The sequence below is a fragment of the Lampetra planeri genome, unplaced genomic scaffold (assembly GCF_965212315.1).
Source record: "Lampetra planeri unplaced genomic scaffold, kcLamPlan1.2.h2 scaffold_286, whole genome shotgun sequence".
Classification (NCBI taxonomy): domain Eukaryota; kingdom Metazoa; phylum Chordata; class Hyperoartia; order Petromyzontiformes; family Petromyzontidae; genus Lampetra; species Lampetra planeri.
This window is the reverse complement of record NW_027615113.1, coordinates 30,508-49,438: the sequence shown is the minus strand read 5'-3', so window position 1 is coordinate 49,438 and position 18,931 is coordinate 30,508. Positions and strand designations below refer to the sequence as shown.

General features: G+C 49.7%; 1 protein-coding gene across 1 annotated transcript in view; it reads right to left on the bottom strand.

Annotated features, from left to right (window-relative positions):
• Positions 1-18,931, bottom strand: part of LOC144740758 (T-lymphocyte surface antigen Ly-9-like) — a 36,909-nt gene that overhangs the window by 11,666 nt on the left and 6,312 nt on the right. The window contains exons 3-4 of the mRNA XM_078623504.1: positions 12,005-12,177; positions 10,558-10,711 (exon numbers count right to left, since the gene is read on the bottom strand). Of these exons, the coding sequence (XP_078479630.1) occupies positions 10,558-10,711; positions 12,005-12,177 (327 nt within the window). The remainder of the gene's footprint in view (positions 1-10,557; positions 10,712-12,004; positions 12,178-18,931) is intronic.

Below are 18,931 nucleotides of genomic sequence, written 5' to 3'. Positions count from 1 at the left end.
GAGCTTTTTAATAGGTCGTTCTAGTGTGTTGAACTTCGTTTTAACACACACACACACACACGACAGACAGAACTGTTGGAGACTGGCATGGTCTTGATAATTCTTCTGGCTGAAGCGGATGAAGTCGATCTCAGCCTGGGTCAAATTTTACACTGTAAGAAGTTCCTTTTCCAGTGTAGCTTTAAGTTTCTGCATGCACTGCTTAAGAAGTATATTATGCCTCTCGTGGTTACTTTCAGCCTGACTGATTGTAGCTCAAAACTATTTTATTTTATTCCTCAAATGCAGCAGAATCGCTTTGTCGGAAAAAACATGCCATAGCTCTCTTCAGATGATACCAACTTGAGGAGTGATTGACAAGTCTGTTCACTGTATTATAGTTCTCTTTGATACCGAGAAGATTGACTGTTACCGACTTCTTGATCTCATCGTCATCTGAGTTTTGACTCATTTGAATTGGTCGTTCGTGCCATTCACTTGGAGCCATCCACAGGAATTTGGGTCCCTGAATCCATTTTTCACATTTGATTAAGTTTTCAGCTTCCAAACCTCTTGAAGCATGATTTGCTGGGTTCACTAAGGTATTGAAATACTTCCAATGGGTCGGTTCTGTGGCCTCACGGATTGTAGCGATCCTGTTTGCCACAAAGGTCTTGAAACGAGTGGTTTCATTCTCTATGTACTTCAGCACTGTAGTGCTATCCGTCCAAAAGGTAGACTCTTCGAGCAGCACTTCATGTTCTTGTCCGAGCATCTTATCCACCTTTATGGCTCTTTCTTCTTCTGCGATAGACGATATGACATCTCTGCTGTTGCTTACCCACTTTGTCAAGTAGAATCCCTCACTAGAACACAAAGTTCGGAGATCTCTTGACAGAGTGACAGCACGGTCTTCAGATGACACAGGCTTCAAGCAGTCGTCGATGTAGAAGTTCATGCGTACTGTGTCAACCGCCTCTGGTGTTGACTCGGTTCTTCCATCTTCGGCTGTTCTTCTTAGTGCATAGGATGCACAGCTGGGTGATGACGTGACTCCAAACAGGTATTATAATATTTTATTATTTTATTATGTTTTATTTTTATTATTTTATTATTTCCCTTCTACGTGACTTTACCGAAAGAACCAAGAAGAGGTACGCAGTCATTCTGTACTCCTCTGTGGCTTGACTCAGGTCACCGTCAGGCCACCACTCGATGTCCGCCATCATACCCCAAAGTTCTTTTCCAAATCTGGTCAACACACCATTGAGAGTGTTGGCGAGATTGGGTCTTAGGAGTAACTGCTCATTCAATGAGGTTCCTTAGTATGTTGCAATGCAGTCGAAGACTACACGGATCTTCTTTTTCTATGGGTGGTACACCCCATGGTGAGGAATACACCACACTCTTCCGTCTTCTCATTCCAGCTGCTTTTTAGGCACTTTCACAGCAAAGCCCTTTGCAATGTCTCTCATGCAGATTTTGTAGTCCTCATGGAAATCTGGGCTCTTGCTCGGCCTTCTCTTGAGACTGCTGATGTGCCGCCTTGCAACGCAGCAGTTGTTCAGCATTTTCATATTCTCACTTCTCAATGGCAAACCAGTGGTATAGTGTCCATCGACCAGCTTTGGTGAATTGCCCGATGATGCTGGATGCAATTACCAGCGAAACGTCGTACTCATAAATTGTAAATGTTGTGGTTTCACTCTTCAATACACCGGTGGGCTAAAGTAGTGAACTATTTGTCTTTTGTCAATGTGACACTTTTTTGCTGATTGGCCGTGTCGGGTGGTGGAGGGTTACGACACATTTATAAATAACGCGATCTAACCCAAAAACGTTTATTATGAATAATATTGGTCGCGAAAGCCTGCTACGTGTTAAAACTGCTGACCTCGTCACAGATTGCATGAACTGATGGTCGTCTTGTGACATCTCTGGTTTGTCCTCACAACTGCGTTCTGAGAAGTCCGTGTTGTATTGTTGGACTAACAGTTCTTCAATGTTTGAGATGGAGATACGGTTTGCTGTGAAACTTTGCCATTTTCCATTGGCATCTCCTGTTCTCATAGGTTCGTTCACTACCCAGCCAAAAGTGGTCTTGATTGCGTAGGGTCCATCACCTTCACTATTTATCACCTTCCATGGTTCCATTGCTTTGTGTGCATTAGTTCCTATCAGCAGGCCTACCTCTGCCTCAATGCGTGGGAGATGCACTTCTCTCAGATAGGGCCATCTCTCAACATCATGCTGTAGTGGTATGTTTTATTTCTTCACTGGAATGTCACTGTGGGTGAAGCCCATTGGCAGGTCAATATAATCTCCCTCTTCAAGTCCACTCACTTCCAAGTTTTGACAGGATATAACTGTGTACCAACTTCTCCTGACCTATGGTTCGCAGAAGGATTTCAGTCCTACTGCCTCTGACGTTGAGTTGTTCCTCAGGGTTTCAGTACAAAATGTCGCCGAACTCCCTGGATCCATGAATGCGTATGTCTCCACACTCTTCTCACTTCTTTGGGATTTGATTTTCACTGGAACAATGGCGAGAATACAATGTCCGTCTCCATCCCCGGTGTAGCCACAAGTTTCATGCTTAAGGGACACAATAGCACTTGAGGCTAACTTCTCTTCAGTCATGCCATCTTCATTCCTTTTAGAGGTGACACAGTTTTCTTTAATGATGTGCAGCACGCTTGGATGCTTCAGGTTACACTCTTGACATGTCATTCTTTTATTACACTCCTTGCTACGGTGCCATTGTATAAGACATCCAAAGCAAAGTCTTCTTTTCTTCAGAAACTCAATTCTGTCTTTCTGTGGCTGTTCCCTGATCTTAACGCAACAACCCGGTGTGCGATTCTTCTCACAGAACAAGCACGGTTTCTGGAAGGTATTATCAGGCTCGTCTCGACTAATTTTCCAAGGTGAGTCTCGTGCTTCCCCCTCTTCAGAAGGCATGACGCTTATTGCAAAACTGCTTCCTTTAAGGCCACTCATCTGATGGGTCTTTATGTCTGCAGTCTTGTCTTTTCCCTTCTCCGCAATGCCTCTGTTGGTGTCCTGCATGTCTCCAAACAGCAGATCCATTGCAACTTTTGCTTGCTTGTCGACGAAGTCCACCAAGTCTGTAAATATGGCTCTTATTCCTCGTCTTTCTTGAACATTGAAGGCCTTCCCTCTCCACTCCTCTCTCATCTTATATGGAAGCTTTGAAATGATCACTCGCATGTTCGTGAGATTATCCATTTCATCCATGTACTCAATATATTCCATAGTGTTCCGACATCCTATCAAGAACAATGCATATGTGTGCAACGCTTTTCCATCTTCATTTTTGATCTGAGGCCACTGCCAAGCTTTCTCCATATAGGCACTGGCTATCTTCAGCTCATCACCATAGTGCTTCTGAAGTAGCTGCCTGGCTTTCTGGTAAGCCTCTGGTTGGACTCATATGTTCACAACTGCGCACGAGATTTTGTGGTTCTCCACTGGTGAATTGTTCCAGGTAATAAAACTTGTCTTGGCTACACTGTCTTACTGTCAATGGTGTGCTCGAAAGCTCTGATGAAGGACTTGTAGACAAGTGGATCACCTTTGAACACAGGAATGTCTCTGAGGAAGATGAGACAAATTTTGCTGTTTTACAAGCATCTCTGTAATCTCGTTCTGATGCTGCATCACTTGATAAAGATCTATTTCATTCCTTTCAGGCATCTGGTGATGTTGACTTGGGTCTGTCTGTAGTATGCTGTACTAGTACCAACCTCTATACCTCTTGAAGGAGTTGATTCAGGGTCCTCGTATGCTCCTATAACATGGGCCGGCTGGGTTTTCTCTTTGTCCAGTCCTGAGATGTTGCTGGATCTTGTCTTGGTCTTGAAGTACTCATGCTTGCCATCCAAAGTGTCCACATATTCTCCAAACACCTTTAGCTTAGCACTGGATGCTGCAATAGCAGTCTCCGATGCCAACTGATCCTTTTGAGCTTTCAGCTGTACTTCTTCAAGCTCGATTTCGTGTTTCTTCTTTAAAGATGCTGCCTTGGCTAACAGAGCTGCATGTGCTGCTTCTTCTAGTACACGTGCCGACATTGTCGAGCTTTAAGAGGAAACTATTGAGTCATTTCCAGTTACGGAGCGATGCTCACTTGTGTTTTTGCTCCGTGGAACTGATAGTAATGATATGCTGTCTCCTGGATCAACATCATCTTCATCTTTCTTATCTTCAGATACTTCTGTGATCCACTTTTCCATGGGCTTTCTGACCCTTGTGCTGCCTTGTATTGTAGCTGACTTTGCCATGTCGTCCGCCATCTTGTTTCCTCAGTGCACAACGTGTTGCAAAAGGTTTCAAAACTCTTAAGAGTTATTCAAGGAAAATAACCTTTGCAGATTCGTTCCTAAAATATGCACCGTCTTGGCTTGGCAAAGCGAATACAGCTCACAGTTCTGTTTATGTAACTAGCAGGCTTCCGAAAACTCAGTAACGTTTGCTTGTCTTTCACTCTTGGTAACAATCTTCTCTCGTACAAACTTGATGGTACCTTCTTCTTAGACACGAACTTGTTGCCTCCTGCGTGGTGAGACGTGAAGAGCGTTTTCTCTTCTCTCTTGCACGGCTTTCTTCCACGTGAGTAGTAGTCTTTTACTTGTGTAGGCGCAGCTTTCTTGTACCAGAAAATAAGCAACGCCTGAACTTGCGGGAGCAATACATCTGACGCGTGTTTGAGGTGTCTTAACTCAAAGTGTTTCTTTATACCTTAGTTGCACAAAAACAAGCGTTTTCTAAAGTTATATCTTCGCCTGTTCACGTACTGTATCACCCTGTCTCACGGTAAAAGACTATCCACTCGCTCCCCACCCCACGTTTATACTGCAAAAACCGGAAGTGACGTCATGGGTTCAACCAACGGAGCATCTAACCACAGGGGGGGGTTTCTAAACAGTTGGAATATTCAAAATCAAATATAACCAGTCCGTCAACAAATGTATGGCAGATGTACATCAAATGTATATACAGACATAATACACTCACTTTCTGTCTTATGGCTCTTACACACCCGACACAGCCAACTAGTAAGGGTTGTCACGTAAACAGAACATGCCAATTCGTCACTAGTACAGCACTAGTGTGTAGTGTATAGTGTAGTGTATAGTAGTGTAGTGTATACGAGTACAGCACACCGGTTGTGTGTTGGAGAGCCAAGCCGCAACATTTACAATCTGAGTACGACGTTTCCCCAGTAATAACAACTAGCTTCATCTCTATAAGGAACGAAACAGGAGGACTTCTCCACAAATCTGTCTGTCGCCTGATTGTAATTACTGGCGAAACGTTGTACTGAGATTGTAAATGTTATGGCTTGGCTCTCCAACACACCGGTGGTGCTGTACTAGTGACGAATTGCCACCTTTTGTTTACGTAACAACCCTTACTAGTTGACTGTGTCGGCTGAAATTTACGTGGCAATTGAATCCAAAAAAAGACTGTTGGGGCTGCCACCGAGAAGCAGCGCATAGACATGACCATCCTGGATCTTGGTATCAAGAGGAGGTCATGAGTCGCGCTGCGCATAGGCTTGTTGTTGTTGGCTGTTGTTGTTGGCTGTTGTTGTTGGCTGTTGTTGTTGGCTGTTGTTCCATGGCCGTGCCGAACTTTATTTCTGTTGTGTCCAGTTCCTGAAAAGGCGCCACGGTTTTCCAGGAGATGTCAGCTCCCTCGCTTTGTAGACAGGAGGTCGTGGCTTCGATCCCCCGACCCTGACGCCGCCCGTATATTTGCACACTTTAGAATCGACGTCGCCACCGCTTCCGGGTATCTAGCTGCTGCTAGAAATTTCCACCTGTTGATGTTGATGACGATGATAAGCCGCCCACTTCGTCGACCTATCGTTTCTGATGGCCATGCCCCTTCTAGACAAAGGGCTACAAAGCAGCTCAGTGGGGGCCTTACCTGGCAAAATAAAACATTGTTATAGCGGCGGCGGCGGCGGTGGCAGCAGTAAGCTTCGAGAGCAGCGCGCGGCGAAACTTCGGACGTCAACGATCCAAACCGCACGCCGGAAGCCTCAACGTAGGGCATCAACAACCCGCGAGAACCGGCGGCGCGGCACAGGGCGGCGAGGAATTACGATCTGCCGATTCGGGTGTAGCGGGGGCAAGGGGAGTGGTGGGGGTGGGGTGATGATTTAGAGCGCAGCTGCGCATTTTGGAAGACCGAAGACTTCGGGATGGTAGGAAACTTGAGTTTAGTCTGTGGGTTCTTGGAAATCACGTATGTGAGCACGGGCACACGCGCACACGCACACACACCGACGAAGATTCCCTCGATAATTGTTTTTTTACCCTTCTATCTGGCAACAAAACTGACACCTTTTTTACAAGGAGTCTTGTTTGCATAGACCACAATACCTGCAGCCATAATGCAAACAAAAAACATAACTCTGATGATATATGCACTGTCCTTGAAGTTGATTGGTCCACACCAATCAACTTAAAGGACAGTCCATATATCAGAATTATGTTTTTTGTTTGCATTACGACTGCAGGTATTGTGGTCTATGCAAACATGACTCCTTGTAAAAAAGGTGTCAGTTTTGTTGCCAGATAGAAGGGTAAAAAACCAATTATCATATTTTTTAATGGCAAATGAGGTTCCAATGGTGAAAATTCCCTCGTGTAGCCTTAACCAGACTGTTTGGAGGCTAGCGCTGTTAGTGAGTAGTAGCGCCTGTGAAGGCTGGCACGGCACACGAGGGGGGGGGGGGGTGGGTGGCCAGCACCGCGCCCGGCCACCTTTATCTCCCCCAGTGACGATGTTTAAACGCCGCACCGGGTACTCGTTTGAGGCTGAGTCGACCTATGGGAGGCACAGGACCGGTTCAGATAATCGCCACCGGTGTTGGTGGCCGTGGGCGGGAATCGAACTCGGGTCGCCGGGTTCGTAGCGCAACGGCGTGCTAACCGCTGCGCCACCGCTCCCCAGACGTGCGCACACAACAACAACAACATTCGCCACTAAAGTGGCGGTGACGTCACCACAGCGCCTGTGCCAGGCCAGTTGTACTTTGAGGCCACGTGAAGTGTCGAAGGCTCGCTGACAGGAGGTCACGGGGACAGGCACATACACAGACACACACATGCACACGTAACAATCGGTGTTGGCCCATCTTTCGCAAGCCCAGCAGCCGTGCCAGGTTCCGTGGAGCGAGAGGCAGCCGGCAGCGGTAGCAGCAGCTGAGTGTGGTGGGGATGTTCAAAGGCCTACCTTGAGGTCACAGACCAGACCCACGGTGGCTAGGAGATGTTAACTACCTCGCCTGGTGTGCAGGAGGTCGTGGGTTCGATCCCGATCCTGACAATGCCTGCTATCTATGTGGAGTCTGCATCTCTCTCTCTCTGCCCGTGGTGGTAGCGTGGATTTTTCTCCGGGTCCTCCATTTTTTTCCCTCCCACATTTAGAATGAACGTCACCACGCGTTCAGAGCGATTTGGCTGCCGGTATAAATTTTCACACGATGACGATGATGATCATGAGCCAACTCCGTTGGGCCACCATTTGTGATGGCCAACGTCACTTCTGAAAAAAGAGTCACGCAGCTCAGTGGGGGTCCCCGACACCTGCCTAAATGAAAAATGGTTTCGTTTTCAACAGACCAAGGTGCTATCGCTTAACCGAGTGGCGTGCGACGACTGGCAGATGCACCACCTGCGCCTCCGACACGGTGCCACTTTGCTGTGTGCCAGAGAGCCGCTGTCACGAGTTCCTCCGCACCTCGCCCCCGACCCCCCGTACACCACAAGGTAGCGACCGCTGCCACCACACTCAGCTACCCGCTACCGGCTTACCGTACACCACACTCAGCTACCAGCTACCGACTTACCGTACACCACACTCAGCTACCTGCTACCGACTTACCGTACACCACACTCAGCTACCAGCTACCGTACACCACACTCAGCTACCAGCTACCGGCTTACCGTACACCACACTCAGCTACCGGCTTACCGTACACCACACTCAGCTACCAGCTACCGGCTTACCGTACACCACACTCAGCTACCGGCTTACCGTACACCACACTCAGCTACCAGCTACCGGCTTACCGTACACCACACTCAGCTACCAGCTACCGGCTTACCGTACACCACACTCAGCTACCAGCTACCGGCTTACCGTACACCACACTCAGCTACCGGCTTACCGTACACCACACTCAGCTACCAGCTACCGGCTTACCGTACACCACACTCAGCTACCAGCTACCGGCTTACCGTACACCACACTCAGCTACCTGCTACCGGCTTACCGTACACCACACTCAGCTACCTGCTACCGGCTTACCGTACACCACACTCAGCTACCAGCAACCGGCTTACCGTACACCACACTCAGCTACCTGCTACCGGCTTACCGTACACCACACTCAGCTACCTGCTACCGGCTTACCGTACACCACACTCAGCTACCTGCTACCGACTTACCGTACACCACACTCAGCTACCAGCTACCGGCTTACCCTACACCACACTCAGCTACCAGCTACCGGCTTACCCTACACCACACTCAGCTACCAGCTACCGGCTTACCGTACACCACACTCAGCTACCAGCTACCGGCTTACCCTACACCACACTCAGCTACCAGCTACCGGCTTACCCTACACCACACTCAGCTACCGGCTTACCCTACACCACACTCAGCTACCAGCTACCGGCTTACCCTACACCACACTCAGCTACCAGCTACCGGCTTACCCTACACCACACTCAGCTACCAGCTACCGGCTTACCCTACACCACACTCAGCTACCAGCTACCGGCTTACCCTACACCACACTCAGCTACCAGCTACCGGCTTACCGTACACCACACTCAGCTACCTGCTACCGGCTTACCGTACACCACACTCAGCTACCTGCTACCGGCTTACCGTACACCACACTCAGCTACCTGCTACCGACTTACCGTACACCACACTCAGCTACCAGCTACCGGCTTACCCTACACCACACTCAGCTACCAGCTACCGGTTTACCGTACACCACACTCAGCTACCAGCTACCGGCTTACCGTACACCACACTCAGCTACCTGCTACCGGCTTACCGTACACCACACTCAGCTACCTGCTACCGGCTTACCGTACACCACACTCAGCTACCTGCTACCGACTTACCGTACACCACACTCAGCTACCAGCTACCGGCTTACCCTACACCACACTCAGCTACCAGCTACCGGCTTACCCTACACCACACTCAGCTACCAGCTACCGGCTTACCCTACACCACACTCAGCTACCAGCTACCGGCTTACCCTACACCACACTCAGCTACCAGCTACCGGCTTACCCTACACCACACTCAGCTACCAGCTACCGGCTTACCCTACACCACACTCAGCTACCAGCTACCGGCTTACCCTACACCACACTCAGCTACCAGCTACCGGCTTACCCTACACCACACTCAGCTACCAGCTACCGGCTTACCGTACACCACACTCAGCTACCAGCTACCGGCTTACCGTACACCACACTCAGCTACCAGCTACCGGCTTACCGTGCACCACACTCAGCTACCAGCTACCGGCTTACCATACACCACACTCAGCTACCAGCTACCGGCTTACCGTACACCACACTCAGCTACCAGCTACCGGCTTACCGTACACCACACTCAGCTACCAGCTACCGGCTTACCGTACACCACACTCAGCTACCAGCTACCGGCTTACCGTACACCACACTCAGCTACCAGCTACCGGCTTACCGTACACCACACTCAGCTACCAGCTACCGGCTTACCGTACACCACACTCAGCTACCAGCTACCGGCTTACCCTACACCACACTCAGCTACCAGCTACCGGCTTACCGTACACCACACTCAGCTACCAGCTACCGGCTTACCCTACACCACACTCAGCTACCAGCTACCGGCTTACCGTACACCACACTCAGCTACCAGCTACCGGCTTACCGTACACCACACTCAGCTACCAGCTACCGGCTTACCCTACACCACACTCAGCTACCAGCTACCGGCTTACCCTACACCACACTCAGCTACCGGCTTACCGTACACCACACTCAGCTACCGGCTTACCGTACACCACACTCAGCTACCGGCTTACCGTACACCACACTCAGCTACCGGCTTACCGTACACCACACTCAGCTACCGGCTTACCGTACACCACACTCAGCTACCGGCTTATCGTACACCACACTCAGCTACCGGCTTACCGTACACCACACTCAGCTACCGGCTTACCGTACACCACACTCAGCTACCGGCTTATCGTACACCACACTCAGCTACCGGCTTACCGTACACCACACTCAGCTACCGGCTTACCGTACACCACACTCAGCTACCGGCTTACCGTACACCACACTCAGCTACCGGCTTACCGTACACCACACTCAGCTACCGGCTTACCGTACACCACACTCAGCTACCGGCTTACCGTATACCACACTCAGCTACCGGCTTACCGTACACGCCCAGCGTGACTCTGGGGGGCTCTTCACGCCTGGCCACTGACGACAGTCGGCCGCCACTGCCACGTACCGTAGACGCCCAGCGTGATGTTGCCTTTTCCGTCGGCCGTGGAGAAGTCCCCTATGACCACTGAGTACATTCCGATGTCCGACAGGGCGACCCGCTGGAGGAGCAGCGAGCCGTTGTTGTAGATCGCGATACGCCCCTTGTACTCCTCCCGAGTCTGCGGGCCGACAACCCGGCAAGCAACGGACAACGAGGAGGAGAAGCATGAAGGTTGGAGGGGGGAGGGAGTCAGTGACGGGAGCTTCGTCTTCAGAGCACTGCCTACGAGCCGTCCTGAGGTCCGTCTTTTATACACTTCCCGGGGACTCTCCGCCCCCGGTACCGCCCCCTTGCTGGAACCTTCCAGGGGGCTCTGGAAGAACCCCCCAACCCCTCACCTGGGGTCTGGGAGGGGGTGGAGAACCCGGCCTCTCAACGGCCCGCCTCCCTCTGTCTCTCTCTAGCTCAGGGTGGCAACCCCTATGGGCCCGTGCCCGCAACTACAGGTAAGTATACACATGGCGGTGTGTGCTATGCATTTTCGACGCTACATTTTGATAGGGTTTAGGGTAGTGATAGGGGTAGTGATAGGTGTAGTGATCGGGTTTAGGGTAGTGATAGGAGTAGTGATAGGTATAGTGATAGGGTTTAAGGTAGTGATAGGGGTAGTGATAGGGTTTAGGGTAGTGATAGGGGGAAGGGTAATGATAGGGATTATTGTAGTGATAGGGGGTAATGGTAGTGATAGGGGTAGGGGTAGTGATATGGATTATGGTAGGGGTAGTGATTTGGGTTATGGTAGTGATAGCGGGGTAATGGTGAGGGTAAGGGTAGGGGTAGTGATAGGGGTAGTGATAGGGGTAGTGATAGGGGTAGTGATAAGGATAGTGATAGAGGTAGTGATAGGGGTAGTGCTGGGGTAGTGATAGGGGTAGTGATAGGGGTAGTGATAGGGGTAGTGATAGGGGTAGTGATAGGGGTAGTGATAGGGGTTATGGTAGTGATAGGGGGGTAATGGTAGTGGTAGTGATAAGGTTTAGGGTAGTGATAAGGGGGTAGTGATAGTAGTTATGGTAGTGATAGGGGGGTAATGGTAGTGGTAGTGATAAGGTTTAGGGTAGTGATAAGGGGGTAGTGATAGTAGTTATGGTAGTGATAGGGGGGTAATGGTAGTGGTAGTGATAAGGTTTAGGGTAGTGATAAGGGGGTAGTGATAGTAGTTATGGTAGTGATAGGGGGGTAATGGTAGTGGTAGTGATAAGGTTTAGGGTAGTGATAAGGGGGTAGTGATAGTAGTTATGGTAGTGATAGGGGGGTAATGGTAGTGGTAGTGATAAGGTTTAGGGTAGTGATAAGGGGGTAGTGATAGTAGTTATGGTAGTGATAGGGGGGTAATGGTAGGGGTAGGAGTTAGGGTAGGCCTGGTCCTAGCTGGTAACACAACCGTAGGTGATAAGAAAGCAGAACTTACAGTGTTAGCGCCAGGGTTGTCAAATGACCATTCGACGATTTGGTTGATAAACGTCCACGTTATCTTTGGGTTGCCCAAGTATTCGCTGAAGCTGATGCTGAATAAGGCGTCTCTCCCAACCATCTGGGACACGCTCGTGAACGCTGTAGTCACAACGACGCCAGCCACGGGCCCTGCGAAGCACACGAGAAGCACAAAAAATGTGATTTGAATTGTTCGGATCAAGTTTAAACCACCTCGACGAGGAGGATTTGAGTTCGTTTTCTCTCTCTGTGTGTCTGTGTGTCTCTGTGTTGTCTCTCTCTGTTTGTGTGTCTGTCTCCGTGCCTCCGTGTCTCCGTGTCTGTGTCTTGTCTCTCAAATGTCACACTTAACTTCTAGTTTAGCAATCATTGGAAGAACGTAATCAACAAAACTATGCGCTACAAATCAAGTTTAAACAACAACAACAAATGAATGTTTCGATTTAAAGCTTTCGTGACTGCAGGGATTCATCTTCTTGGTTCTTTCGGTAAAGTCACGTAGAAGGGAAATAATAAAATAATAAAATGTTTACATAGACACTGTCTTTCCGACAGACCTGTTCTCCACCTGAGAACGGCTGCTTGCGTTGTGGCCGAAACGTCGTGAGAATTATTTTATTAAATTGTATTTTTATTATTTTATTATTTCCCTTCTACGTGACTTTACCGAAAGAACCAAGAAGATGAACAAATGAATTACCACTTCCGGCAATGATGATAATGATAATAATACGGGATGAGTTGGTGGTGCGGGAGAGACACCAAATAGGGGGACCGATCGAAACCGATCACTGCAAGGCACCACCAGAGTCGGCACGAACAACCACACAGCTTGGTTTACATCACAGACAAAACAAAGACAAAGATCCACCCCGCCCGTGTAGCCTCAACAGACTTCTAGGGGCAAGTGCTGTTAGCGAGTAGCACCACCTATGAAGACCGGAACGGCACACGAGGGGGTGAGGTGGCCAGCACCACGCCCGGCCGCCTTTGACTCCCCCAGTGGCGATGGGTTTTTTTTTTACACACCGCACAAAATACTCATTTGAGGCCGAGTCGACCTAGGGGAGGCCCAGGGACCGGTTCAAAGAATCGTCACCGGTGTTGGTGGCCGTGAATCGGGAATCGAACTCAGGGCGCCGGGTTCGTAGCGGGTTCGTAGCGGGTTCGTAGCGCGAACCACTACTACAACAACAGCAACCGCCATTCGCCACTCTAAGTGGCGGTGACGTCACCACGACGCTTGTGCCAGGCCATGTGCACCTTGAGGCCACGTGAAGTGTCAAACGCCCGCTGGCAGGAGGTCACGGGGCAGACCCAGCAGGTGCCACGGGTCGACTGACTGAGATGACCGAGATGACTGGCTGATGCACCACCTGTGCCCACTTCTGTGCCAACTTGCTGTGCTTTAGCCACCTGGCGCTCCGCTCGTTGTTGTGAGCGTCGCTCCTCCGCCCTCCGTTGTTGTTGGAAGGCAACTGCCTCCAACTGCCCAGTAGCGTCCTTCACGAGCCTCCTCCACAGAGGCCGATCTTGACACCGCTGGTACCAATCATCAGCAAACCCACTCAGCTCCACATCCTCCTGTACCACATCACTCCATCTCTTCTCTAGCCCGTGCCGCGCCCGTTTAGCCCCTTCGATCCTGCCGAACAAAAGCTGTTTAGGCATGCGGTGGCTGGGCATGCGGGCTACATGACCCAGCCAACGCAGCCTTGCCTGCCGGAGGAGCTCACCGATGGGACTTTGCCCAGATCTTTCAAGGATTTGTGAGCTCCTCACACAATCCAGCCTGGTTAAACGCAGGATGGATCAGTCGTGGTTTAGTGGTAATTTATCGAAGGTGGAGGCGTTACCAGCCCCTCGCACCCGTCCAGAGCCCCCATTTAGCCACTGTGGTGGTCACAGACGCCATGAGGGGGAGAAGCCAATCGGAATTGGCACTCCCCCCCACAGCACTGCCCACGACAGCGTTGCCCGTCAGGCACCGCGAGGAGGTAGGGGGTTGTTTTGCCACACACACACACAGTGACACACACTGTGACGCACACACACACAGTGACACACACAATGACACACACACAGTGACACACACTGTGACGCACACATACACAGTGACACACACAATGACACACACACACACAGTGACACACACTGTGACGCACACACACACAGTGACACACACAATGACACACACAGAGTGACACACACTGTGACGCACACATACACAGTGACACACACAATGACACACACACACACAGTGACACACACTGTGACGGACACACACACAGTGACACACACTGTGACGCACACACACACAGTGACACACACGCAATGTGACTCACAAATCTCAATGTTGAATATTTAAGGAAGGGGACGTGCAGCAAATCAACAAAAAAATTCCGCGCATTCTCGAGACCGGCGAAGTCGACTTCGCCTCCACGCGGGCGGATTGCGTAGCGACCCCCTCCCCCTGCCCCCACACCCCCCCTGACCCCCCACCGCATCCCTAGTGACGACTCCACGCTGGTACCCCCCCTGCCCCCCCCCTGCCCCCCCAACCTCCCCCCAATCCTCTCCCCCCCCCTGCCCTCCCCCGCCCTCCCCACCGCCCTCCTCAGCCACCCACACAGCCACTCACACACACTCATCCACTCATCCACTCAGCCACCCTCTCACACACACCCACTCGCACACACTTACTCAGCTACTCACTTACCCACTCAGCCACCCTACTCAGCCACTCACTCAGCCACCCAGCCACCCCACCCAGCCACCCCACTCAGCCACTCAGCCTCCCACACACCCACTCAGCCACTCCACTCACCCACTCAGCCACCCACTCAGTCTCCCACCCACTATCTCATTAGCAAGGCGACAAAGCGTTGTTCCATAGACTGGCAGCTGCGGTGGGCAAGAGCCCCAACACAGACCAGGACGAGAGCCTTGAACCTCTCCGATGACTCTACCCGGCCCTGGCCGGGTGGACTGCTGGGATCTTGTTCATGTCGGTGGCGACCTGGTCGCAGGGCTTGCAAACGAGACTATCCTGGTCCCACGAGTATTTCCTGCGATGGTCACACAAACTCACTCACTCACTCACACACACAACTGACTCACCGTCTCACCCAACTAATCCACTTACTCAACCACTCACTCAAGTAATTAACTCCATTACTCAATCACTCATTCATTCAACTACTCCCTCAACCAATTAACCTACTCATTCAACCACTCACTCACCCAACTAACCCACCCCCACTCACTAAACCACTCACTAAACCACTCACTCACTCAACCACTCACCCACCCACCCAACTAATCCACTCACTCACTCAACCACTAACTCACTCAACTAATTAACTCACTCATTCATTCAACTACTCACTCACTCAACCACTCACTCACTCAATTGACTCACCCACCCAACTAACCCACCCAACGAACCCACCCGCTCACTCAACCGCTCACTCAACCGCTCACTCAACCGCTCACTCAACCGCTCACTCAACCGCTCACTCAACCGCTCACTCAACCGCTCACTCAACCGCTCACTCAACCGCTCACTCAACCGCTCACTCAACCGCTCACTCAACCGCTCACGCAACCGCTCACTCAACCGCTCACTCAACCGCTCACTCAACCGCTCACTCAACCGCTCACTCAACCACTCACTCAACCAACTAACCCATCCACTCACTCAACCGCTCACTCAACCACTCACTCACCCAACTAACCCACCCGCTCACTCAACCCCTCACTTCACCACGACATCAACCACTCTCTATTCAACAATGAACCCCTAAGAATCCTAAATGTTCCTTAGTCTGGCTCTACGAACCTCAGGTATTCGTAAAAAAAACGCCCTCAGAATAAAGAATAATATAAACGGAGCCAGGATGGCTTTTTGTTACTGCGCCCTTCAAAAACAGCACTGACATCACGCGGCTGAAAATAGCCCGATGTGTCCTGGGCACACACATACACACCTGGGCTTTATAGTACACCTAGATTGCCCACAATGCACCAGCAGCAGCAACGCGTAGGTCTACTCGGCCGAAACGTTGAACGAATCACCGGGGTTATAACACGTGGGTGTTTGTTGTTGTTGATCAAACGAACCACGGCGGGGAAATTCCACGCTGTGTGTACGTATTTTGAACGTCTTGTATGTACACGGGCACAAAGGTAAAGAGCCCCCGTATAGCCTCAACAGACTGTAGGGGCAAGTGCTGTTAGCGAGTAGCAGCACCTATTCAGGCCGGCACGGCACACGAGGTGGTGGTTGGCCAGCACCACGCCCGGCCGCCTTTGTCTTCCCCAGTGGCGATGTTTACCTCACCAGGAACTCATTTAAGTCGACCTAGGGGAGGCCCAGAACCGGTTCAGAGAATCGCCACTGATGTTGGCCGTGAACTGGATTCGAACTCGGGCCGCCGAGTTCGTAGCGCAGCGTAGCGCTAACCGCTACACCACTGCTCCCCACACATTCATATATACACACACATACAGGTACGCATACAGATACATATACACACACCAGTGGCATCTACATCTGCAGAACGTGAAGAACCAGTGGCATCTACATCTGTAGAACGTGAAGAACCAGTGGCATCTACATCTGCAGAATGTGAAGAATCAGTGGCATCTACATCTACAGACCATGAAGAACCAGTGGTATCTATATCTGCAGAACGTGAAGAACCAGTGGCATCTACATCTGCAGATTGTGAAGCACCAGTGGCATCTACATGTGCAGAACACGAAGAACCAGTGGCATCTACATCTGTAGAACGTGAAGAACCAGTGGCATCTGCATCTACAGAATGCGAAGAACCAGTGGCATCTACAGAACGTGAAGAACCAGTGGCATCTACATCTGCAGAACGTGAAAAACCAGTGGCATCTACATCTGCAAAACGTGAAGAACCAGTGACATCTACATCTGCAGAACGTGAAGAACCAGTGGCATCTACATCTGCAGAACGTCAAGAACCAGTGGCATCTACATCTGCAGAACGTGAAGAACCAGTGGCATCTACATCTGCAGAACGTCAAGAACCAGTGGTATCTATATCTGCAGAACGTGAAGAACCAGTGGCATCTACATCTGCAGATTGTGAAGCACCAGTGGCATCTACATGTGCAGAACACGAAGAACCAGTGGCATCTACATCTGTAGAACGTGAAGAACCAGTGGCATCTGCATCTACAGAATGCGAAGAACCAGTGGCATCTACAGAACGTGAAGAACCAGTGGCATCTACATCTGCAGAACGTGAAAAACCAGTGGCATCTACATCTGCAAAACGTGAAGAACCAGTGACATCTACATCTGCAGAACGTGAAGAACCAGTGGCATCTACATCTGCAGAACGTCAAGAACCAGTGGCATCTACATCTGCAGAACGTGAAGAACCAGTGGCATCTACATCTGCAGAACGTCAAGAACCAGTGGCATCTACATCTGCAGAACGTGAAGAACCGGTGGCATCTACACCTACATAACGTGAAGAACCAGGGGCATCTACATCTGCAAAACATGAAGAACCAGTGGCATCTACATCTGTATAACTTGAAGAACCAGTGGCATCTACATCTGCAGAACGTCAAGAACCAGTGGCATCTACATCTGCAGAACGTGAAGAACCGGTGGCATCTACACCTACATAACGTGAAGAACCAGGGGCATCTACATCTGCAAAACATGAAGAACCAGTGGCATCTACATCTGTATAACTTGAAGAACCAGTGGCGTTACATCTGCAAAACATGAAGAACCAGTAGCATCTACATCTATAGGAGATTATACAACTTTTAAAGCCATTCCTCTGTGTTAGTGTACACGCCGTACAACGCGTTTGGAATCGACAGGTGTTGAGTTGGACTTGCGAACAAATCGACTTACAAAACAGAAATCTCTGGAACCCTAAGAACATTGCAAAGGCAAATGTGGTTGTGTAAATATATTCAGCACTCGTGATTATTATTGAAGCTAGTTGTCATTACTGGCGAAATGTCGTGCTCAGATTGTAAATGTTGCGGGTTTGCTCTCCAACACACAACTGGTGTTGCTGTACTAGTATACTACAATATACAATATACTACTATACCCTACACTAATAAACACAATACACTACACTATACACGAGGGATGTACTAGTATACTACACTATACACTACACTATACAATATACTACTATACACTACACTATACACTACACTACTATACACGAGTGCTGTACTAGTATACTACACTATACACTACACTACTATACACAATACACTACACTATTATACACAATACACTACACTATACAATACGCTACTATACACTACACTACTATACACTACACTACAATACACTATACTATACACTACTACTGTACTAGTAACGAATTGGCCACGTTCCATTTACGTGACACACCACTTTACTAATTGGCTGGGTCGGGTGGTGGCGGGTTTAACGACACATTAATATTTCACGTGATCTAACCCCAAAAAACGAAAATATGAATGATATTTGTCGCAAAACGGACTTGATTATCTGCGTGCGGTTCATCCGATTTGCGGATTAGAATCAGAAAAAAAGATTTGACTGCAGGAGGAATCTGATGAGCTATGAAGCTCTTTCCTCACAGATGTCTAGAGTAGGGGTCAAAACGTTCCAGCAACAAACAATAAAACAAACGAAATAAGAGTACAAAGTACAAGCAAGGTACAGAAGTCACCCAACACACCTACAAGTACAACACAAAACCATCCCCATTCTTTCTAGATTTGAAGCTTTCGTGACTGCAAGGATTCATACTCTTAGTTCTTTCGGTAAAGTCACACTGTAGGTAAAAAATGAAATAAAAATTAATAAAAAAATAAAAAACAAAAACAATAAAATCACGACGTT